The sequence below is a fragment of the Rhinolophus sinicus genome, linkage group LG06 (genome assembly GCF_036562045.2).
Source record: "Rhinolophus sinicus isolate RSC01 linkage group LG06, ASM3656204v1, whole genome shotgun sequence".
Taxonomy (NCBI): Eukaryota; Metazoa; Chordata; class Mammalia; order Chiroptera; family Rhinolophidae; genus Rhinolophus; species Rhinolophus sinicus.
In genome coordinates this window covers 55485773-55510387 of record NC_133756.1, presented here as the reverse complement: position 1 = coordinate 55510387, position 24615 = coordinate 55485773, and the positions used below count along the sequence as shown (strand labels likewise).

The window sequence follows — 24615 nt, the reverse complement described above, 5'->3', positions numbered from 1 at the left end:
CAGCAGGGATCCAGAGGGAGGGCCAGCCACAGCAGACATCAAATCTGAGCCCACATCAGGAGAAAATAGACTAGAGAACTAGGACTCTGGCATCCCGTAGTCAGTGAGCCTGGAGTTCTCTGCCCTCTGAGCAGCCTGTCCTGCTGCATCGCAGGTGCCTGAGAACACTAGCTGAAAGGATGACAGAGCTGATGCAACCCCCTTTGCAGCTGCCCTTGTCCTGGGATACTTTAGAAGGGTTAAGAAAGCAGCTGGGGACCAATGAAAGATTCCCCAGGCTTTCCCTTTATGTCCAACAACACGTTCTGCAAATGAATATTAAACAGTAATGATAAACTATAGCTTCAGCATAACTGACGACTTGCAATGTGTTGATAAAGCACATTCACATGTGTTAACTTATTTGATCTTTATAACAACCCTGTGAAATGTTCTCATTTTCATTTAACAGATGAGTAAACTCAGATTCAGGTAGATAAATCACTTCGCCAAATTTATCTAGTAAGAGTCAGGATTTAAACCCAGGTCTCCTAACACCTAGTTCATTAGTCTTTCCACTACTTCAAATCATACAAAGAAGACTAAAATCACCCTTCCCACTTCATCCCCCATCCGTTACCCAGCTCTACCTGCAGTGTTAACCTCTGTCAACAGGTGGGCAATCTTTCAGAGCTTGGCAGTTACATGCGTGTGTATAAAATATCATGTTTCTTTGTATATGATATATGTGCTCTCTAACATAAATGTGATCTTATTACACATATTGTTCTGCAACTTCATTTTTTAAATTTAGTTATACGTTTTAGACCTCTGTCGATGCATTTAGGTCTATCCTGTTCTCGTTAACTTTCATAGAGAATTTTTAAGTGATTTCAGGCAATTCTGTCTATAGATGATTTACACTAAAAATAAAAAAAAAAATAGAATTTTAAGAGTTTATTAACCTCCCTGGCCTGAGATTTTGTCACTGACTTCAATGGACGGAAGACCAATGCAGTAAGAAAAAAATAGCATATGAGATTCAGACCTTGTGCATGTTTTTCTAAATTATTAATTCACTCTCAGGCAGCACCCAGCAGAAAAGAGACACCATTGGCCTGCGACACCCCTGTTTGGATCCTAGCAAGGAGGCCACACAGACTGCCCAGGGCTCCAGCACCTGCTCTGCGGAACCAGCTCCTCCTGCCGAGGGCCAGCCTTCCTCGGGGCTCCACACGGGAGCTCGGCTCGTCATCCAACACGTGCAGGCACTGCTGATCAAGAGATTCCACCACTGTGCCCGTAGCCACAAGGACTTCCTGGCCCAGGTATTGCTGAAGGGTTTGGCTGGGCTTGGCGGCTCGCGGCCAGTGCCTGCCTGCCCTCTCCTGGCCTCTCCATCCTCTCCCAGGCTTTTCTGTGCATGTGGGCTCAAACGCAGCAGGGAGCACCCTCTTTAAGTTCTCTCGGCTCTGTTTCCTCCTTCTCAACCTTCATTTTGATTCTTGGTTAGCATAACACTTTTCTGTAAGTATTTGACCTCACTTAGCAGAGAAAATAGAATAATAGTGAACGTGTTAATATTATCATTATTTTTACAATGAAGGGTAAAGTCATGTTTTCATTCATTTTTGCAATGACCCTACATATCCAAGTCATTGTCCTCTTTTTTTCTTTTTATGCTTTTTTCTCTAGAAAAAGAAACTCTTGTTCACCTCTGGCTAAACACTGGCCTACTCAGTGTGCAGTGTTGGCCTGCTTCAACCATTCTTCAGTGGTTACCAGATCATTCCATTTTCTCCTACACATCTGACCTTTGCACGTGCCGCCCATAATGTTCCCCAGAAGCCTGAGCTTCCACCAGGGCCCAGTTATGAGGCTTCAGGATACGTGTGTGTGTGTGTGTGTGTGTGTGTGTGTGTGTGTGTCTTCCGTGTCGCCATGTTTATTTTCCCACAGATTGTGCTTCCGGCCACTTTTGTGTTTTTGGCTCTGATGCTTTCCATCATCATCCCTTCTTTTGGTGACTATCCTGCTTTGACCCTTCACCCCTGGATGTATGGGCAGCAGTACACCTTCTTCAGGTGTGTAGACTCGTCCCCAGAGGTCATCATTTGCCTCCACGGGTTCCGAGGCTCCTAGGTCACATGCTGCTTGGTGGGGCTCTGACCTTCCCACTCCCTGGGACAGTCACCAATGTGGTTGGAGTCCTCAGGCGCCCTCAGAAAGGAAATTAGGGGAACTGCCACTTGGGAAAGGTGATCCCAGTGGACAAGCAGAACTGCCAGGAATAAGGAAAGAGAAAGTAAAGGTTGGGTGAGTGCTTGAAGCTCCGTCTTTGTCAGATCCAGACATAATATGCCATCAAATCACTAGGCATGTTCAGGGAGCCTACCCCCTTTCCAGGAGACCTATAACCACCCCAACATAGCATTCTGTACCCTGTGTACATGCCTGGCACGTAATAGCCACTCAATAAGATGCTTGTCGAGTTGCATGTTGACTGCTTTGTCCCTCTGTCCTAGTCACATGTCCATTGAGTAAGCCCCTCTCACTTTGTCCAGCATGGACCAGCCGGGCAATGAGCGGCTCGCAGCACTTGCAGAGGTCCTCCTGAACAAGCCAGGCTTTGGCAACCGCTGCCTAAAGGAAGAGTGGCTTCCGTAAGTCCCTGTGCACCCCTGCCCTGTGTAACAGCTGCCCTGGGAGACCAGATGGTGGGGTCCTGGGGTGGCAAGGCTGGGAGAGGCCCCAACTCAATCCTGCTCCGTATTACACAGACACTTCCGTCTCCCTGACCAGCACTCACCCAGCTTCTCCTTCAGCACCTGCATGCAAAGGTGTTTACTACCTCTCAAAAAGCCCCTCCATCACTGGACAAGTTTCTATTTCTATAATTTCCAATATTAAAAGTTCCATACTAAGTTGACATATGCTTCCCACAACCTATTTAAAGGAATCTGAACAGGGTTAGGAGGGAGACGGGAGATATGCTGTTGGGTAATTGGACCTAGATGGCATTAATTACAAATATGGCCAACTTTCCATTATTGCTGTAAGTATAGAGAAGGGCGTTACAGAGGGCAGTTGAAATCCACCAAGAATTTTAAAAGGTCAATACAATTTTAATGCTTTTTCGTCCAGTCTTTTTCAGAGCTATTGATAAGGACCAAAATAGATTAATTTCACATTCCTCTTTTATTTCTTCTCTTAACCACTAGAGCCACCAGAAGAGAAAAAAGAGATAAAACCATCCACAAACTAGATGACTATTCCCTAGCCCCACACCTAGTGATTCAAAAAACATTCCTGGTCTTGATGTTTCTTGAGCACAAACTAACCCGTAAGAGAGTAAGAAGAAAACGCGTGGGTCTGAGGACAAGGAGAAAAGGCTGTGATGCAGACAATCGGGCACGATGTCTCATTTCTAGGGAGCTCTCTCAACTTTCGAGCTGACTGTGAAATATTTTCTTGTCTTCCATGAGGGAGTACCCCTGTGGCAACTCAACCCCCTGGACGACCCCTTCTGTGTCCGTGAACGTCACCCAGCTGTTCCAGAAGCAGAAATGGACGCCAGACTACCCCTCACCTTCATGCGAGTGCAGCACCAGAGAGAAGCTCACCATGCTCCCCGAATGCCCACAGGGTGCAGGCGGGCTCCCGCCCCCTCAGGTACCATGACCTCCATGGAAACCAGGGGCCCTGAAGCTGCCTGTGAAGCATGGCTTGGGGGAGATACATTGTGCCTCCTGAGTGTCTAGCCAGCTAACATTTCAAACTGACAGCTGAATGAAGGGCTAAAGGAGGCTCTGGGTCCTCCCAATGGGGCTTCCCAGAGAGCCCTGTCCAGCCACTGGAAGGAAGTCATTGACCAAGAGCTTCCTTTTCCACCAACTACTTCCTGTTCAATCTAGTAAGAAAATATCTTTAAACATTGAAAAAATTATGCGTCAAGTATGCTCATTATAGAAAAATTATATAGGAAATATAGATAAGTCAGAAGAAAAAATCATCCTATCACTCGGAGACAACCACCAATAACATTTGGTTTTTATCCATTCAAATTGGATTATATTCAAAATGCTGTCTCGAAACCTGCTATTTTCACTTGCTAGCACATTATGGACATATGTCCCTGTCAAATACACATCTACATCATCCTTTTTAAAGCCTGCATACTATCTCACTGTTTGGGTTTACTTTAATTTATTTAACTAATCTCCCATTCTTGGACCTGTGGGTTTTCAGTTTTCTCCATTATAAACAATATTGTAGTGTCCATTCAAATGCATATATGTTTGCACACTTATTAACAATCTTAATTAAGAAGCTTGCCATGTGCTGTGTAACTGACATGCATACACATGCACACACACAACACACACACATACACACAACACACACACACAGCCAACAACCTGTGTTTTGCAGGGACAGCAACAATCTTGGCTCTGAGTAGCATCCTCTCTTGGGGTTCTGAACTCCAGAATATATCAGTGAGCCCCTCCCGGGGCTTTCAGAGACAGAAGGGGCCTTTGTCTTGGGTTGACAATGACCCCCCAGCTGACGTGCACAGAGTGGGCCCTTACGTGGTCATCTCTAATGATTTGCCAACAAATGAATGATTCCCAGACAGGCAGTGTGACATAATGGCACGAGCACAGGCTTTGGCATCAGAGGACCATGGGTTGGTTACTTGGTCTCTCTGAGCCTTAATTTCTCACTTATAAATTGAGGATAACTGTAATTTATTTCATAGCATTATTATGAGAATTCAATGAAATAATGTGGGTAAAGAAACTGTATTATTTAGAATTAGATTCAACTCAATGATGACAACCCAAAACTAACAGTGTATAAAATAAGACACACTTTGTTTCCCTCTCAGGTAACAGTTATGGGGGTGGTCCAAGACGCTCTGTTTTCTGCTCCTCCATAGTAAACAAGCCTCAACCTCTTCGGCCAAGATGGCACAATCTGCTTTCCAGGCAGCAGAATGAAAGAAGGGATGAAGAAAGAAAGAGGGCAAAGTGTGCAAATACGCTATCTTTTAAGAAAGATTTCCAGAAGCTGCCACACAGCACTTTCACTTATACAGCTTTGGCCAGAACTGAAAGTCTAGGGAGACTGGGAACTGTAGTCTTTATTTGGGTGGCCTTGTACCCAACCAAACAGTCTATTACAATGGCAGACGGCAGAAGGGCAGAGCAGGTAATGGGGACAACTCAATTTTACCATATCATCAATCACAGTGCCTGGCTTATAAATGATTCTGTGTTTATGAGCATCTTAGCTTTCTCTTTTCTCTTTTTTTATGTGCTAAAAGCATATACCTTCATATTTCTCAAGCACGATTATTTTCCCCTTGAATCATAACTCGGCCACTGCAGCATCACTCGGGGAGCTTGTCCCAATTCTCTGTACCCCAAGATGAAATTGTACTTCTATTGGGTTTGTTGAGAGCCCCTGTGGCTGTTTCTACTCTAATACATCCAGCCTCAGGACACAGAGGCTGTGACAATGCACCCTGAGTTCTTGGCTAGGGCAGCCAGGGAAGGCAAGAGTAGCTATGTAGAGATTCCATTTCCTCGGTGAATCCTAACTGCACAGCTGCCTGTCTAGCTTACAGAAACTTATTTTCAATGCTTAGTCCTCGGTCTCTGGGGGGAAAAAATTTAACAGGCCACTACAGCCAAAGTCCTGGAGAAAGGCAAAGCGTTTCTATGATTTTGTTTCGCTTGTGCATTGCCTTATCATTTATGCCTCTCTTGGGAGCAAAATTGAACGTCACCCATCTGTACAGAAGCTGCTTCTTCCTCTCTCTCTCTCTCTCTCTCTCTCTCTCTCACACACACACACACACACACACACACACACTCTCATAGTTACACCCACTCACTCAAACACACTTTCTCATTCAGCCTGGAATTAAGCCAGAGAGTATGTATGGGCTTGGTTCAGAGGTAGTAGACTGTCCTCATCTGGAAAACAGGGTGGGGGATGCAATCTTCTCTGAGGTCCCTTCTCTGAGGTCCTAGCATTGTTTGATTGGTGGTGGGTCCTGGGGCGGAAGTGCTCCATCCCTGACTTCTAGAATACATAGGGTTCTAGTTTTAGGAGTATTTTATTTAACAGAATTTTTAGAAAACAGTTTATCATAAACTTCCCAGACACCAGCCGTTGTTCCAGCCTAGATTCCACCAGAGGAGCTTGACAGTTCCCCCTGGGTGACATTCTCAGCTTGAGAAACAGGGTGATGGAGCAAAAAGAGTGAAGGCTATGGAGTCAGACAGGTGTAGGTTCAAATCCTAGGTCAACCAGCCGCAAATGCTGCAACATGGTCCAAGTTTGCTAACCTTGCTGAACCTCACTTTCTCTGTCTGTTTATTATTACTGTAAATTAAAGTAATAGTTCCTCTTTCATAAGGGTATGAGGATTAAGGGATATATTATAACGTATGTGGAACATTTAACACAGTGCCTGTCACACAATAAGCATTCAGTAGATCCGAGTTCTCCTCCTAGCATTAGAGAGAAGAACGAGGTATAGAAAGTGAATTGAAGAAGCAAAATGGGAACATGGGAGGGCGAGTCAGAAAGTGAAGAAAAATGAGAATGTTATGTGATGATGGTGGTTTCAACACCACCAAAAATTCCCTCAGCTACCCAAGGTTTTCTGACCAGAAACTAAACACTATGTATTCCCAAATTTAAAGTAATAGTGCCACCTGGTGGCCACATTCATGCCTCTTAACTCTCCAATGTCTTTTTTTTTTCTTTTCAGTTTAGGGTGCACAAAACAATGTAATAGTTAGACATTTCACCCCTCACAAAGTGGTAACCCCCTCCCCCAATCTATTGCCCCTCTGACATCATATATATCTATTACAATTCCATTGACTCTATTCCCTATGCTGTACTCAATATTGTATGTCAACTATAATTTTATATATATGTATATATACACGTATATATGTACATAAAATCATGGGATATGGAGTCCAATGTCTTTTGAGTACTAGCTTCCGATCCTAAATGTATTTTGAAGTTATTTGTAAATTGTAAGGTACTGTTTGAATTCTTTCATCTATGTCACAAATTTATTGTTTCAACTGTATGCCAAGTACTATTCTGGGTGCTGAGGACACCACAGCTAACAAGTCAGAGAAAGTCCTGACTCAGAGAATTTATATCAAATGGGTATAGCAGACAAAAACAAGTAAACAGATCAATTAGAAAATTTCAGATGAGGACGTGGCGATAACACAACAGTGTACTATAATAGAGAGTGACTAGAAACACCAAGTACCTCTCTGAGGAATACAGTTTGGGCTGAGGCTTGAAAGGTGATGAGCTAACTATGTGAGGTTGTCCAGGTAGAGCATTTCAGACAAAGGGAACCACCAGTGCAAAGCTGCCTCCGGAATGAGGCGCACATTTGAGAAACAGGAAGAATAGGCGGGGAGGGTGAGGAGGAAGAGGAGAGTGACAGCAGGTGAGTCCAGAGAGCAAGGCAGGGCCAGATCACGAAGGCTGTATCAGCCTTGGTAGTGAATTTGGATCTGATCCTAGGGTGTATTAGAGTGTGCTACGCAAGGTGGCTGGGGTATCTGATTTACATTTTTAAAGCTCAATCTGGCTTCTGGGTGAGGGATATCTTATGGAGGGCCAACAGTAGAATCGGGAAGACCAGTTTGGAAGTTTCTGTAGAGGTCTAGGCGAGGTGTAGGTAGAGGCTTGGGTTACGGTGATAGGGGTGAAAATGGAGAGATGCAGGTGTACTAGAGATTGATTTGGGAGCTAGAGCTATCCTGTCTTGTCAATGAATTGGAGAAAAGAGAGGGATCAAGAATGAGTCCCACATCATCGATGCGGGGACACGGGAGATGCCAGGGCTTTCTTTGGTAGCTTCATTTTCCACCAGCTAGTCCATAAATAACTTTTGGGGAAGAACAAGCAGTTTCACAAACTGTAAGGCCTCAAATCCCAAAGCAATTAATGCAAATGTCTTATTGCCCCAGAGAATACAGCGCAGCACTGAAATTCTCCAAGACCTTACAGACAGGAACATCTCGGACTTCTTAGTAAAAACATATCCCACGCTTATACGAAGCAGGTATGAAGAGACCCTTTTATGCTTTGTATCCTGGTTCCCTACAGAGAATAACTAAGGACAGGAAATAATTTATTCACATGATTTCTCAATAATTAGGGCAGTGGAATTTGTTTCTTTTTCCTCATGTGAGGCCCTCATCCAACAGAAAAAGCAATTGAGATATATACAAGTACAATGCAACTGAGGATTAATTTTGTTTTTATTTTTTGTTTTGTGTAGGCCAAGTAGCCTTAATGTTTAACCCATGTGCTATTAAAAGTAAAATAAGAAAGTCTACAATTTATTCAATAATGCAACCTCATATTTTAACTAGTTAAGAGAGAAAAGGTTTGGAGGGATGCGGAAGAGTAAAGGGGAAAAGGTAGAGGAAAACAAAAAAAGAAGGAAAAGTAAGAAGCAAAAGGGAAAAAGGAAAAAAAATAGACCAAGATAGGATAGAGGCAATGGGATACTGTCTAAGTGAGCCCACAGGTTGGCCAGGTTAGCTGCACCTGTGACACTCTTCTATCGCCTGTATCACTGCCCTTTAATATGCCAGTGACCTCTTCTATAAGTGTCTACTTCTCTCAGGTCTGCAGCTGTTCTTAGCAAGACCCAGCTGGGGACGAACTGGTTTCAGCAACCCCTGTCAGCTATGGAGAGAGTATCCCAGGGGACCCTGATCCAGGCCTCCTGTGCTCTGGGGTTTTAAAATTTAAAAAAATACTGTCTAATTTTAGTAGTACTTTCAGTTGCTTCCCCTGTCAGAGCCATGCCCAAGGAATAAATGAACTCAATTAACTAGAACACACTGCAGATGGCGAAAGCAGCTGCCAAGGAGGCAGTGTCAAGCCAGCAGGTAGCAAAAGAAAGAGAGCCACCAAGCACAAAAATAAAAGCAGAGTGCATAGAATTTATTCAATAATGTGATAAACAACAACCATTCCAACCTTTGTTCTCAGCGGCAAATTTGCAATATGGAATTTTGGATTTTGTGCTTGGTGATAAAGATAGTTCATGGACTTAAACTATGAGATCTAAAATTGGCATCTTCTCGTCTTATATCTTGTAATTTTACCCCCGGTTAGCTGGAAGTCTGTCTCTGAACTTTGGGCTTGGAGTAAGTCAGAACTTCCCCCAAGTGTGCAGGTGATTATTAGAGCCTCATTGGTACAGGTGGAAGAGGAGAGGGCTGCAGCTTTCACTCCACACTGCTATGGTCATTGTCATATTGTCTGGTTCCAGATGGTCTGACAAATGACCTGACAGCAGGGCCACCCAGAAGGCCCAGCATGTGGGATGTGACTTGGAGAGTCAGCAGTAGAAAACATTGAGGGTTTTTTCTGCATGTGTATTCAGGCTTGGCTCCTGGGCTGGGGAGGTTTCCATATTGCTGGGATATCAAGAAATGCAGAAATGCCCCTTAAGACTGAGAAGCCCCAGTGGGTGTTTGGGAAGGAACGTTAACACCACTGCCAGCCCTATGATATTCATTGCATGATTTGTTTTCACTCTCAGCTTAAAGAGCAAATTCTGGGTCAACGAACAGAGGTAAGAAACTATTTTTATCAGAAGTGAAAATCTCAAATTGATCTATTTAAAAGACGTGCCCATAGAAAAGCCACACCTCAAAGCCATGCAGACGGAATGTTCTGTATGTGCTCAGGAATCACAAGACACATCCTGGAAGGTATGTGACCAGGGACACCCTGGACCCAGAAGATGCTCCATGCTAGACCTCCTTGGAGTCCATAGCTGGGAAGTGGTACTCCCTGAAGACGTGCTCCAGAGCGTTCTCACTCAAGGGAGAGTCCAAAAGCTCAGAGCGTGTAATAGTTTACTCTGCCAATGAAAGGACACATGACCTGCCACTCCTTGGCCCATTCCTTTTAAGCCCCAGACTCGCCCCGTTCCTGAGGCATCCTGGAGGCGCGAGTGATTCCAGAGGTTTGGAGAATCCTCCAGGGATGTTCTAGAAGTGAGCTGGCCTCCCAGGCTCCCTCAGCAGCAGGGCCTCTAGAATGAATGTAGAGCTGATGTTGATTTGATTCTAGACTATAAAAGTGAAATCCAACTTTTTTAGGGCCTTAGTGGGAGCAGAACCTTGGATGGGCGTGGGCAATTTGAGTCCCTGAAAAGTAAAGGTTAGCAAATTAATTTTGTTTTGTAGAGGAGTTTGGCTTTCATCCTGCCGTTGAAGAGTTTTAAGCCAGAGAGTGACACACCCAGATATGTGTTTGAGCACGCTCACTTGAGACTTCCAGAGGAGTGTGGAGCATGGGTTTGAGCGGGACAGACGCAAGGCTAGGATCCCAGTTAAGGGGCTAGAGCTTGAATCAAGGCAGGAGGTGGTGAGGGGCTGCCCGAGGAAGGGCGGAACTGAGAGGCACTGAAAGGTGGCACCGCAGGGCTGGGCCTGATCAGATTAAGGTGAGTCCAGTGCTGCCAGAAATCCCTATAAAGTACAGAATGGCACAGGACAGGATCATTGTTGGGATGTGGGGAGGTCAGGGAAGACTTCAAAGAGAAGGTGACATATGACAGATGAGTCGGAGTTGGCCTGATGCTCAAGAAAGGGAAAGGCACCCCTAGCAAGCTAGCACCCCTGCAGAGGTAACCCAACCCATTGAGAGCTCACTCTAGAAGTGATTGGACATGGCCGAATATGCCATTCAAGGAAGGGCATGAGGAGGGGTTGAAGAGAGAAGCAGAGACCAAGCTCAGAAGGGATCAGGATTTCATCTGGAGGCAATGAGGAAGCATTAAAAGCTGGTTTGTAAAGTGGAGACATGTCACTCGCTAGTCCAGACACTTTGCCCAAAAGCACACATTTCCCTACAGAAACCGAGAGAGCTACGGGCCAGCATGAAGTAGCACAGACATTATGGTTCATGACACTTGTCTGAGGACTTCTTGTTCCCTTGTCAGGTATGGAGGAATTTCCATCGGAGGAAAGCTGCCAGTTCTCCCCATCACTGGGGAAGCACTTGTTGGATTTTTAAGCGACCTTGGCCAGATAATGAACGTGAGCGGGGTAGGTAAACAGGCTGGAGATTTGGGCAGGACTTTCACTGTGCCATGAAACAGAAATTATCATGACTGCTAAGAAGAAGAAAAAAAACCCTCTCGCTTGTTCCTTATGGTTTTCTAGGGCCCTATTACCAGAGAGGCCTCTAAAGAAATGTCTGCTTTCCTTAAACATCTAGAAACTGAAGAAAACATTAAGGTACTGGCCCCAGGTAACCTGCCCTAGAGCTAAAAGTTCACATGAGCTGGTTCCTTTATTTTTATTTTCCCAGCTTAATTAAATTCCATCCCTTCTCCTGTTGAAATCTAGCACGGAATGTCTTCCAGCTGCCAAACCCTTCCTCCCCCTCACATTCTTTTTCCTGCAGTTTGTTTTTCTTTAAACAGCTGTTGTTAGTGCAGCACCCCTGGTGTCCTGTCCAGGGCAGCCTAACAAAGCCCATCTCCGCCCTCTAGGTGTGGTTTAACAACAAAGGCTGGCATGCCATGGTCAGCTTTCTCAACGTGGCCCACAATGCCATCTTACGGGCCACCCTGCCCCAGGACCGGAACCCAGAGGAGTATGGCGTCACGGCCATCAGCCAGCCCCTGAACCTGACCAAGGAGCAGCTCTCAGAGATTACAGTGTAAGCCGTCATGGCCCACGGCCTCTCGGCTCTCTTGTGACCCCCTCTTCTCTTTGGATACCCTGAGGGGATTTTCACTACTGTGAATGGCTGGGCTGGATGGCAAGGTGTTGTTAGTCAGGAAAATGTGATCATAAGACTTGTGACACTTTGTGCACCAAACTGCTTGACCATTCTTTCTCCTCATACTTAACCGTATTAAGAAAGGAAGTACATATTTGGTTCCGTTCCCTTTTGGCTCTTGATAAGAAGTTGCTCCCGGAGCTTACACAAATACTCTCCTTTCTAGCATGCAAAATGACTGCCGGGAACTGGGAAAGTTCAATAAATCTTTCATCTCCCCAGCAATAATTATCTCAGATTCCAGTAATTTCCCTCAGAGGGTCAGGCTTCAGAGATGTCGACGGAGCTTTGCCTTCCTCAAGCTTAGACTCTTACTGCACACCTTCAGGCAGTAAAAACATCCATCTTGTTCAATTTGTAGTGTGTTTGGTGAGATGTCTTTGTTAGCACAAATTTCTGGTTGGCGGTAAGGTCCTCAATTTCCTGTCCCCGTATACTCTGAGTGCCCTCAACACTGGGCCCTGAACATACCAAGTGTCATCGGCTAAAAGTTGGGCCCTGGCCCCTTGGGGACTTCCTCTGGACACCATCCAAGGCCCTTGACTGAAGAAGGGACATAGTCTGTCCTGTGTTTTCTCACTCAGCCCAAGTTTCTGTACCTTCTGCCAGGTCTTTTGAATCTAAAATATGAAAGAGGAGTCTGTGATTATAAAATAGTGTATGTTCATTAAATAAAGTTTGGAGAACAGAGTTTAAAGACCTTAGTATCTATAACCCTACACAGTTTAAGCTATTTGTTCTAAACATTTTTGTGCGTGTCCCTTTCTGTCATTTGTTTTACTCTTACTACGTGTGTGGGTCATGCTGTCTGTACTTTTATCAGAACAGTGACTGGCGCCTGCAGGACCTTTGTGGGAATTAGTAAAAGGTGCTTCTTTCTCTAGGTGGGCACTGTCCCACGTGAGGGCCATGACTTACATGTGAAGTTCAGGTTGGATTTCAGCCCACACTTGCCCCCCTCAGCTAGATGCCTTCTGCTTCCTCCAGGAAAGGGGGAACAGAGCCGAGTCCTGTATAACCGGCCTGTTCTCTTTTCACTTAAACTGACGTTATGAACATTTCCCCACATTATGATGTATTTCTTGGAAACATGTTTTAACAAGATAACTTACTTCTTTTAACAAAAGGAATAAATTTCATAGACCATGTGACTGTCTGCATAGAAAAGTCAAGAGAATCTATAGACAAATTATTAGAACTGATAAGAGCATTGCAGTATGAGATTAATATAAAAATCCACTTCTACATACCATCAACAGATAATTAAAAATGTAATAAAGTTTATCTAGACTTTCATGTTAACATGGAAAATATTCAGCATTAACATTAATATTAATATTTAATATTAGCATGGAACAGGAAACCCAAAAATATCCACTTAACCTTGACACAGTTTAAAACAATTGAATGAAATGACAGACATCAGGCTAGGGATGCAGATTCTGGAAGCTGTTACCTGGGGTGGGTGAGGCTCCCCAGAGCCTGACTTTGTTCTCCTGCTTCTGTTCCTCCTTCTCTCTCTCTCTCTCTCTCTCTCTCTCTCTCTCTCTCTCTCTCTCTCTCTCTCTCCCTCTCTCTGTCTCCCTCTCTCTCCTATCCTGCTGCAGGCTGACCACTTCGGTGGATGCTGTGGTTGCCATCTGTGTGATTTTCGCCATGTCCTTTGTCCCAGCCAGCTTTGTCCTTTATTTGATCAAGGAGAGAGTGAACAAAGCCAAACACCTCCAGTTTGTCAGCGGAGTGAGCCCCACCACCTACTGGCTAACCAACTTCCTCTGGGACATGGTAAGTGTCAGGTCATAGCACCTCCCTCACCTCCATGGGTCCAAAGTGGGTGGGTGCTGTGCCTGCTCTGACTGAGGGGACACAGCAGGGTGGGGCTCTCGCACTGCCAGGGCTGCTGGAAGGTGCTGTGTCGAGGGCCTTGTGTATCTGTTGTCTCTTGACATCTTCTTAGAAAGGCACAGAACTAGGACCCTCAAGCTGGGGAAGGATGTGGGGCTCAGCTTAACAACTGCTGTGTGGGGGGCTCTGTGTGCCCTGCTGCAAAGGGCCTTCTGGCCCACCAAATAATCCCTGCACTGCAGGCATGAGGCGGGTCTTACTGGGAATAATCTGGAGCTGAAGAAATAATACAAGCTGTCCTGCAGCATACGTGCTCTTCGTAAATCCTGCCCCACCCCTACAGGGATAGGGATGGAACTTCTCCTGCGGTAGAGCCACCGGATACATATAGGACACCCAGTTAAGTTTGACTTTCATGTAAACAATGAGTAATTTATAGTGTATGTTCCACTCAAGTTTCATCAACTGCCCGAAATGTCTTCTATAGAAAAGGATCTAATTCGGGATCATGCACTGAGTTTAGTTTTCCTGTCTCTTCAGTCTCCTTCAGCCTGAAATGTTTCCTCAGTCTTTCCTTGACACCCATGACCTTGACATGTTTGAAAAATCACAGGCCAGTTATTTTGCCGAATGTCCTTCAGTTCGGATTTGCCCATGTTTCCTCACGATTAGATTCAGGTTACAGCAGCAGAATCACGAAGGAGTGCTCTGTTCTTCTCATTGCATCCTATCGGGTAGCTTTTGCTCGCAATTTGTCCTCTTGCTGACGGTCACTGGATTAAGATGGTGTCTGCCTGGTTTCTCCACTGTAAAGTTCCTCTCTTCCTTATTATAATTGATAAGAATTTGGGGAAGAGCTACTTTGAAGCTATGCAAATGTCCTCCTTCTGCTCTGGCTCTGATACCCACCAGATCAACACCGTCCTCACCCACTGGGGCTCCATCACCCCACCAGCCTGCCCTCTGCAGACGCCCTCCTCACCCTTCTCAGGTTCTCATCCTGTTCGGGACCACTGTGACTCTTCCTCTATCCCCATCTTTACCTGTCTGTCCTAACGGCTTTAGGACAGAATTCTGTAGGAAGGGAAGAGAAGACAGAAAGTGATAAAAGGATATCGTCTATTTGAGCTTCATGAGACCAAGAACTATATCTTAAGTTTTTCTGAATTCTGAAGACGTACTTAGAAAGTAGAATCCATAGGACTTTGTGACCAATTAGAAAGAGAATGAGAGATGTGGTGGAATTTTACAATTCATTATTTTGAAAGATACAGACTGAAGGTCACCTGTGCAGGGAGGTGGAGTAGGATGACCAGGGACAACTTAACATATGTTTACTAAGCAAGAACTGTTTAGACAAATAGAATCAGAATCCCAGACTATGTGTGCTGGGGGACCCGGGCACAGGCTGTTTGACAGAACAGGGAGGAGCGGTCTGGAGAGGTAAAGTGCCTTGTTGTCCTCTTCTGTCTTCAAGATGAATTATGCTGTGAGTGCTACACTGGTGGTGGGCATCTTCGTCGGGTTTCAGAAGAAAGCCTACACCTCTCCAAACAATCTTCCTGCCCTTGTTGCACTGCTCATGCTGTATGGGTGAGTGGTTGGAGCCATTAGGTAATGCCACCGAAAGGGAAGCCAGGGGAGGGGTGTGTTCTTCTGATAGAAAGCCAGGGTCCCTGGTGGCAAGGTTAGCTTCCAGACCCTGGCAGGTTGTGTGGCTGCTGACCTTGAGTCTGCCTGGCTTCTGTTTCTGACTCCACCCATGGAGGTATTCCTGAGGCCCAGTCCACTCAGGGACAGTGGAGCCCCCCCTCATGTTCTGTATCTTCTTCCACTAAGACTATGGCCTGACTGAAGTCTGGGAACCTGCACTCCCCAGTTGCTCACCCAGCTGTGATTCTGAAATGACTAATCTGTCTAATTCACTGTCTCCGCCTGTACTGGCCAAGAGTTATTTACACACAGTAGAAGACTCCAGCTGAAAAGCCGTTTCTGAGTCAGGGCCCGAGGATGTCACAGAGATTAATTCAGTAGAATTATAGAGCAAAGCATGCAACTTTGTGTCCAGGCCTAGCACTTACTATCTGTGTAACTGCGGACAAGTAATTCACATCATATGGGCCTCAGTTTCCTCATCTGTAAAATGGAGATAATATACCTGGCCCTTCCTACGTGGGCCAGTAGAGTCTTACCAGAGCAGTGGTCTCCATTGATCTCTCTTGAAAACAGAGGTTTCAGGAACCAGCGTGACTGTGACAGTGGACTGTGAGGATGAGCCTGTTGGGATCTCAGCTCAGCTTTGCTGATCCAGACTAGAGTGAAAAGCACCGCAGGGCCGCGAATGCTCCTATGTGCTGTACAAGGCTTTATAATTTACAATGTACATTCGCAGCTCCTCACAAAACCCCCATGAGGAGGTCAGGGAAGGCATTACTATCTCCATTCAAAGATGAGGAACGAAGAGCAAAGGCTGGAGTATCTCTTTGGTCTCCCTGGGACTCTCGCCACTTCAAACATGTCACCTCATGCATGAAGGGAATGTGTTATATCTAGGGGTACAGCAGATGGAATTGAAATCGGCACTCCATCCCACTGAGTGGTGTCATTTCACACAGATGGGCGGTCATTCCCATGATGTACCCAGCATCCTTCCTGTTTGATGTCCCCAGCACAGCCTATGTGGCCCTGTCTTGTGCTAATCTGTTCATCGGCATCAACAGCAGTGCCATCACCTTCATCTTGGAATTATTTGAGAATAACCAGGTGAGCATGACTTCCTTGGCTTTCTTGTTTGATTATTAGGGTAGCAGAGAGTATGTGATGGTCAAGCAGAGCCATGGGCAAGCACTGTGTCAGGGCAAGCTTAGTGCATAAATGGATGTTGCCCCTTCCTTCCTTCCTTCCTTCCTTCCTTCCTTCCTTCCTTCCTCCCTCCCTCCCTCCCTCCCTTCCTTCCTTCCTTCCGGCTCCTTGTTCATGTGTGTGCTCTGAGTATCATGGTTTTCTGAGTTCATTCTGCAAGCTGTAAATGACATTTTATGATCCTAAGCTTTTGTGTTTTCTAACTCCTTCAAGAAGGTTTCCTTGGGGACTTTGAGTGTTAGGTTTTCTACATATACACATAGGTAATGCATTCGTGTGATTTCAAAATTTCAAAGGAACAAAAAGGAGTACAATGAAAAGTCTCCTTTCTGTCCCTATTTCTCAGTAGCCCAGTTTCTTTCTCCAGAGGCAAGCTCTCATTTGAGTTTCTTATGTGTTCTGAAGACGTATAAGCAAATATATACATACATTCTTTCACCCACTTATACAAACTGTAAGAGAGTAACATATACTATTCTACATGGAAATTAATCCTGAGGACAGGATTAGGAATTTATGGTGCTGAAGGACTCATTTTTATGAGCTAGACTGTCCAGCTGTCCCATTCCCAGTCTTTTCTTTGTCCGGAAAGAGCTGTGTAAATGTCAAACTGAGTCTACAGTGAGGTTCCCCAAGGGGCTGCCTGGCTGGAGGCATCTCCTGTGAATATTCCAAAACTTCCCTATCTGCTTGACAAATCCCTGCTACGGCCAGCCTGGCTGCTAGGCCCCCTCTGTGTGCAGGCCTTCCCCTAATCCCGCCCAAGGAGGGCATCCAGACACCACCCTGCAGAGGAGGGGGCAGGCGGGCTTCACTCCCATTCCTGACTATCCTGCTTTTCTATGTTTCAGACGCTGCTCAGGTTCAATGCCATGCTGAGGAAGCTGCTCATTATCTTCCCCCATTTCTGCCTGGGCCGGGGCCTCATTGACCTGGCGCTGAGCCAGGCTGTGACAGACATCTATGCCCGGTTTGGTGGGTGGCAGTCACAGCCCATGGAGAGTGGCCCTGGGTCCTCTGGGGCTGGGAAGGCTGCCGTGGGAGTTCCTGTGCCAGACGGGCAGCCTGGGCTGGGGCAGGATGGGGGGGGGGCTCCTGATTGGTCCAGGCTGTCCTGCCACCTAAAAGGGACCAGTGTACCTCTGTTTCTTTGGTTGGGAAGCCACAGGAGGGGTCAAGGGCAGGCTTTCCTCTTCCCTGCTCTGACCTGAGGAGCCAAGATGAGACTTGGATTTGATTCTTGCTTAATCCCTGGTCTAGCTGGGCCGAGTGTTGTCGCTATGTCTTTATGGGGCAGCTGGGGCAGCCAAGTGGATCTAATTTCTGTCACTTTCTGGTGGCCTCCATCTCCAGGTGAGGAGCATACTTCAAATCCATTCCAGTGGGACCTGACTGGGAAGAACCTGGTTGCCATGGCGGCAGAAGGGGTGGTGTACTTCCTCCTGACCCTCCTCATCCAGCACCACCACTTCTTCCTCGCCCAGTGGTACGTCCACGTCACTGTCCTGAGGGTACCAAGGTCCAGGGTCTTGGCTTCACACCCATGTGTTGTCTTTTTCCTTATGAGCCCCCCACCATGATGGTTTTTATGTTCTCAAAGCCTGGCTTACTCTGAGTAATGCAAGAAGAGACACATTAATTGACACAAAAGAATGTGTGAAGAACGTAAATCTTCAAGTACTTAAAATGCAGTGTTATTAGTTCCAATCACTAGTATTTAATCCCTCTCATTTAATCAATGGATACTCATTTTAAATTGAATGATAGCATTGCAAATGATCATGGTTAAAGAGTGTCCACAGTGCTAGGAAATAGCTGTATGTATTCACAAGCAGATAGGCAGAGCAGGCCCCTTTACTAATTAGAGATTTGACAGTTGGGACAGGTCCGGGAAAGAGAGGAATATGGGGGTGATATGAGATAAGTGCCTCCAGGAGCAGTGTGGAGGGGCAGAGCAGTGGTGGTGCCCCTGGAGGCATGGGAGGAGGCTGCTGAGCATAATCCAGCCCAGCAGCACCATTCTTCCCCAGACCCCACCTCATGTGGGCGCTCAGGGTTCCACAAGGCAGCGCCTCTGCAACCCAGGCCGACCTTCACTGGCCAGCGGACTGCATTGAGCACCACGGGACCCTCAGAACAAGCTTTCCTGGACAGTGTTTTGCTTCTTACCTTTTCACCCTCTCAGGCTGAGTCTGGTTACTTGTAAATAAAGATTCAGAGGACTGTTTCTGGGTGTTGATCCCTAGGGAATTCAGTTATTGGAAACACATCTTCCTCCCTACACCCTGGGTTGTGAGGCCTGGATGAGATCACGGCGACTAGAAGTGAGGGCTGACTCTGGACTCGAGCACTTGCCCTCTCTGCCCAATGCCTCTCCTGTTGGGAGTCCTTTTGAGAATTCAAGTCTTAGAGAAGGGAGAGCCAGCCTGGGGAAAAAGTGAGGGGATGGGAGGAAGAGGCAGAGGACAGTGCCGAGGGCACTTCCTGTCCCCGTTCCTTCCTCCAGGATTGCCGAGCCTGCTAAGGAGCCTGTCGTGGATGAAGACGATGATGTGGCTGAAGAAAGACAAAGAATTATTCGTGGGGGAAATAAAACTGATATCTTAATTCTAAACAAACTAACCAAGGTAAGAGAATAGGTGTAGGAGAGTTAGTTTGGAGATGCCAATCGGACCCAGATATGGCACGACGCTGTAATTTGCCTTCTACACAACAAGCAGTGTGCCTATGCAAGCAATTTGTTTTTCTGATTTTATGTGGGGTTATCATCTTTGTGTTTAACTTGTCTTCTAAGAACATTGAATTCCAATGCATTTTCCTAGTATTCGTCTTTGGGCCTCAGCCAGCACCACTGCAACCAACCTCACCAATCTCTCTGCAGTCCGTCTATACACAGTGGGTCAGCTTCAAGATTCCTCAGTGCTCACAGCACCTCTTTAAATGCCCATGTCAGTCTGTAACCTCTTCGTGTTGGCAGTTTTCGCCTAAACCATCCTTTGCTCTCTCTTGCCCTTCCCGGCTCTAACCCTTTCTGTCTTCAGTCCAGTTTCTCTGATCTTGCAGATTTATTCAGGCACCTCCAGCCGGGCTGTGGACAGGCTGTGTGTGGGAGTTCGTCCTGGCGAGGTGGGTACTCTGCAGATCACGTTTTAAGGGGCTTCAGAAAATCTGCCCCCATGCATGTCTCTTCTCCCCTCTAAAGCCAAGCTATTAAATAGAAATAAAACGCAAGCCATCACGGGTCATTGCAAAGTTTCTAGTAGCCACAGTAAAAAGGTTAAAACAGGTGAAATTAATCTTGATCACTTATTTTATCCAACATATCTGAAATACTGTCACTTCAACATGTAATTCATATAAAACATTATTAGTGAGATATTTTATGTTCTTTTGTTGTGTTTTTTTCTAAGTCTTCAAACTCCAGTGTGTGTTTTACACTTACAGCATATGTCAATTTAGACTAGATGTGGTTTTAGTGCTCAGTAGCCACTGTAGAGGAGGAAATATTCTCTTACCTACTACCCTCCTATTTCTCAGGCTCCATAAATTGTCCTAACAAAAGACACGTTAACAAGAGAAAAACAAAGATAAGTTTGTTAGTGTGTGCCTCGCACATCTAGGAGGAAACATGACTCAAAGGGTTGGTTAGAATTGGGGCTTGTATAGCATCTTAGCAAAGGAACAATATATTTTTAGAGAACTGACAAGACAAAGGAAAGGGACCTTGATTTCTAGGTTGGCCAATTGTTAGAAGGCAAGTATATGGGAAATGAATGGTAAGTAAAAGCTAGTTAGTAAAATTTGTTATGTAGGTTCCTCTGGTGCCATCTCCTAGCTCATAAGGATCTAAAGTTGTCTCCAGTGATTAACTTCCGTCTTGGTAGAGAAGGGAGGGGGGACAGCTTGTAAATTTATGTCCTGCTTTTAGGCAAATAGGGGGAGGGCAGAGAGCTTTTCTTGTATTTGCTTCTTCTCAATTGCCTTCAGCTCAAAATCATACTCACGCCAAAGCGGCACATTTGATGTGGCATATTCTGCCCCCTACACCACACGCAGCTAGTGGTTTCAGTCATGGCCGTACAGGTCTGAAGTGCCTCCCCCCACCTACACACTTGCCCTAGGGCCTGGCATTCCAGACCCCCTTGGGTTCGAAGGTGAGGCCCGTTCTGTGTTTTTCCCCTCAGTGCTTTGGCCTCCTGGGAGTGAACGGAGCTGGCAAAACCACCACTTTCAAGATGCTCACTGGGGACACCGCTGTAACCTCTGGTGATGCCACTGTAGCAGGCAAAAGGTGAGTGTCCTGCTCGTCCTGTCTCAGGGTACCTCTAGCAGGTCCTGTGCCAGGCCCCCATCCCAGCCTAGGGAGGGTGAGCAAGACCTGGTATCTGAGGGTGACACTGACTGAGAGCCTGAAAGCTCTGAGCAGAGGGGTGGCCCTCCCAGTGGGCAGAGTCCGAACAGTCTGAGACATAGAGCCTCTGGAAAATTCAACTGAATTGCGATTGTTAATACATTCCTCTGTTCACATGGCTTCTCAGAAGTCGGGGAAGCACCGAGTCAGTGCTTCTTACTCTTTTTTGGGTCGTGGACTCCTTTGAGCATCTGATGAACACTTGCACCTTCTTCCTATAAAAATACCCCATTGTCCCCCATTACCCCTCTCCACAAATTTTTGCAGAATTTCCGGGAATTTACTGAGCCCTGAAGCTTATGATCCTGCAAGACCCCTGGGCCCCAGAACCTCTATGATGAAGCATCCTTTCTCTGGGTGGTGTTTCTAGGTGGGGGCAGATGCAAAGGTTGTCGGGGCCTTAATCTCCATTGGCTATTTCTGTGCTGATGCTTGGATTACCCAGGTCAAGGAGCCTTTATAAAGGGAAAATTGCATGTGCCCTTGGATTCCAGTGGGTACCTGCTGCTCTCGGTAATAAGATGTGAGTAAACAGACCGGTCCTCTATGGGCACAGGATGGAGAACATGAACTCATTTGCCTCTTTCCAGGCTGCTCCTTGGACAGCAGAGCTCACACACATTAGAATTGCCCAGGGGAGGCTTCTGCCTTGGTTTATAAATGGAGTTAGGCACTGCTCATCTGCCTGACTGAGACCTCCTCTCACCTAAGAGCCATCCTCAACATTACCCAATGTCCACTGAGCAGGGGGAAGACTGAGCATGCTTCACTGGCCCAGGCAGGATGGTCCCCCTGCCTTCCCCAGCCATCCCTGTTGGGTCTAGAGCAAATGGATTGGCAGGGGTGGAGCCAGCTCAGGGCTGGATTTATCTCATCTGCAGATCCAGCTTAGCTTGCAACCAAGCCAATGACTTTACATGGTAACAAAAGAAGTCTTGGGGGACAGAGGGTGGAGGGCAAGGGGGATGCAATAGAATTTGCCATGAGACATCAAATTATAGTCTAAGTGAGACATAATCTGATGCCCAAAAGTTAAAAGCAAGATGGAAGCTAGAAAGAAACTATAGCTTTAAAACACAGAATTGGGGTTTTCCGGTTTGGTAGCTCCTGTGAATTTGGCAAAGGGCCCTCCTTACTTCCCTGGGTGGTTTTAATTGTCCCAGCCGTACCTGAAGTCATTTTTGTCATAGTGAGGGACTGCATGGCCTCTTTCTGTTTCATCCTTTATTCATAGACCCTAAATTATAAAGGAAGGGGGAAGAGATTGACTAGTCTATGGGCAGTTTGTTTTTTCATCAAGGAATTGTATTTTCTAGTGGGGGAGAATATATTAGTCACAGGGAGTTGATAGAACTCAGTTCACTTTATCTCTTCTCACTGCCAGCCTCTTGCTCTGGGTGTGATCTCTTTGGTTCCTCTTTCATTGACTGTATCTCTGCCAATAAATACAGATGGAGAATTGACTTTGATTGGGAGGTCTGTGTCTTCTCTAGCTACTTCCCAAATGTCTGAAAGGGATCAAAAACCACTGTTCATATTTTAAACCTGCTTTCTTTTGTTTTTAACCTGACATGTCAAATGATCTAATCCAAAACCAAAGTTAACTTGTGTAGCAGGCATTCAGTTTATCCTAGACAGGGAAATTTGGGAGGATATGACTGGATTCAAAGCTCAGAACTCCTGAAGTTTATCAGTTTCTAACCAAAGGGCCCCTACTTTGTTTCCTCAATGTTGTGCACATTTGTAAAGCAAAGTAGGAGAAGCTTCCTTACTCTGTTGGCAAAAGTCCTCCAGCCCAGCTCTCTGATCACCTCCTATATAAAAGAAACTTGCTAACTGCTTTTTCTTGTTGTAGTATTTTAACCAACATTTCCGAAGTCCATCAAAGTATGGGCTACTGTCCTCAGTTTGATGCAATTGATGACCTGCTCACAGGGCGAGAACATCTTTACGTTTATGCCCGGCTTCGAGGTGTACGCGCAGAGGAAATCGAGAGGGTAAAAATTGGTTTTTAGTGGCCACTTAGGAATTTGGTAAACCATAAGGCTATTGCATGAAACTGCAATTATTTAGAGATGGGAAAGCTGTAGAATGCTATCGATTCATTCATTCAACAAATGCTTACTGAGTGTCTACTATGTGCCAGGTATTGTTCTAGAAGATGGGGATAACGCAATGAGCAAAACAGACAAAAATATCCTTGTCCTCATATGTAACAAAACAATGTATGTCTGTCCTTCCACCCAGCAATCCCACTTCTGGGAATTTACCCTGAAGGTGTGCCTCCCACAATACAAAATGCATATCACAAAGTTATTTATTGCATTTGTAGTTGCAAAATATTGGAAATTACCCAAATGTTCAGGTATAAGATGTTGGTTGAATAACTTATGATACATACATACAAGTCTTAGGCAGCTGTTAAAAAAAAAAAGAAAAGGAAAAGCTCTGTGAACTAATATGGAGTTACTGTATTTCCAAGAACTATTTGTAAGTTAAAAAAGGAAAGTGCAAAAAAGCACATGTACAATGCTCTTTATGTGAAACTAGAAAAAAATAAGAAAGCATACATATGTCTGCTTATCTTTACAAATAGAAAGGCTAAACCAGAAAACCATGAATTTCATCATCAACAAGAAGGAACCGGGTGAAAGGGAAATGGGAGGGAATGGCACTTCCCTGAGGATATCTTTTTGTATAGTTTTGACTTTTGGAAACATGTTAATGTTCTACGTATTCAAAAAATAAAACTAAGTAAGAATTGGAAGGGGCAAAAAGAAAATCATAACACTGAAAGCAAACTGAAACAAATAATCCAATTTTATTTCAAATAAATATTATCATCATACAAAAGGGGAGGAAAAGAACTAATACAAATAACTGATGACACAGGTCTTGACTTTGTATCCTTAGTCTTAAGCAAGTGGAGCAGAGGGGAAAAACTACAAATTCTGAGCTCCTTTTAGTCCATTATTTGTTTGTTTTTTTATAATTGCATGGGCAAAGCAATTCTGAAACAAATTTTGGTGTAGGATTAAGTAAATTTTGAAGTAAATTGTGTTAATGTTGTTGAGGGCCAGAGTTCTCACTACAGAAGAAGTGACATACAAATATGGAAAGGGAAAAAACAAGAGAGACCCTATGGGGATGGATTGGAATTGGAGATACCACCGTAAACTCATGAAATATTTATATGCATGAGTTGGTGCATATGTGCTCCTATATGTTGCTCTTAGGCATGTATATTCATATGTGTGTGTGTTTGTGTATGTGTATGTCTGTCCTCTGAAATGGCTAAGAAGAAAAGTAGCCCAGTAACAGTGAGCACACTTAGTGCCCATATTTTGTTATCTAATACCGTTCCTCACTAAAAGGAACTGTGACTCCTCAAACAATTACAAATTCTAGGGCTGAGACAGCATAGGTATTAAATTAGCCTGGAACATCTTATTATACCAGAAAGTAAAGAAGTGCTTAAAAAGAAAAACAATAGAGACATGTCACAAGTACACAGGAGCCATCTTGAAGGGATCCCAATAGCCATATATGGGACAATTTGAACATCAAAATAATTAAATACTATGATAAATTATAAAACACTGGGGTGGTGTATAGTAATTTATAAGTCAATACTATTAAATAGATAA

The 24615-nt window shown here is 45.1% G+C and overlaps 1 protein-coding gene across 1 annotated transcript in view; it reads left to right on the top strand.

The window, feature by feature from the left end:
• The window catches only part of ABCA4 (ATP binding cassette subfamily A member 4), a 106250-nt gene that overhangs the window by 74318 nt on the left and 7317 nt on the right, over positions 1-24615 (top strand). Inside the window, exons 24-41 of the mRNA XM_019752592.2 lie at positions 1066-1307; positions 1939-2063; positions 2544-2642; positions 3465-3651; positions 8001-8095; positions 9593-9625; positions 11003-11108; positions 11226-11300; positions 11558-11727; positions 13458-13635; positions 15173-15288; positions 16311-16458; positions 17409-17532; positions 17911-18043; positions 19064-19184; positions 19621-19683; positions 20742-20848; positions 22824-22965. Coding sequence (XP_019608151.2) covers positions 1066-1307; positions 1939-2063; positions 2544-2642; positions 3465-3651; positions 8001-8095; positions 9593-9625; positions 11003-11108; positions 11226-11300; positions 11558-11727; positions 13458-13635; positions 15173-15288; positions 16311-16458; positions 17409-17532; positions 17911-18043; positions 19064-19184; positions 19621-19683; positions 20742-20848; positions 22824-22965 — 2264 coding nt within the window. The remainder of the gene's footprint in view (positions 1-1065; positions 1308-1938; positions 2064-2543; positions 2643-3464; positions 3652-8000; positions 8096-9592; positions 9626-11002; positions 11109-11225; positions 11301-11557; positions 11728-13457; positions 13636-15172; positions 15289-16310; positions 16459-17408; positions 17533-17910; positions 18044-19063; positions 19185-19620; positions 19684-20741; positions 20849-22823; positions 22966-24615) is intronic.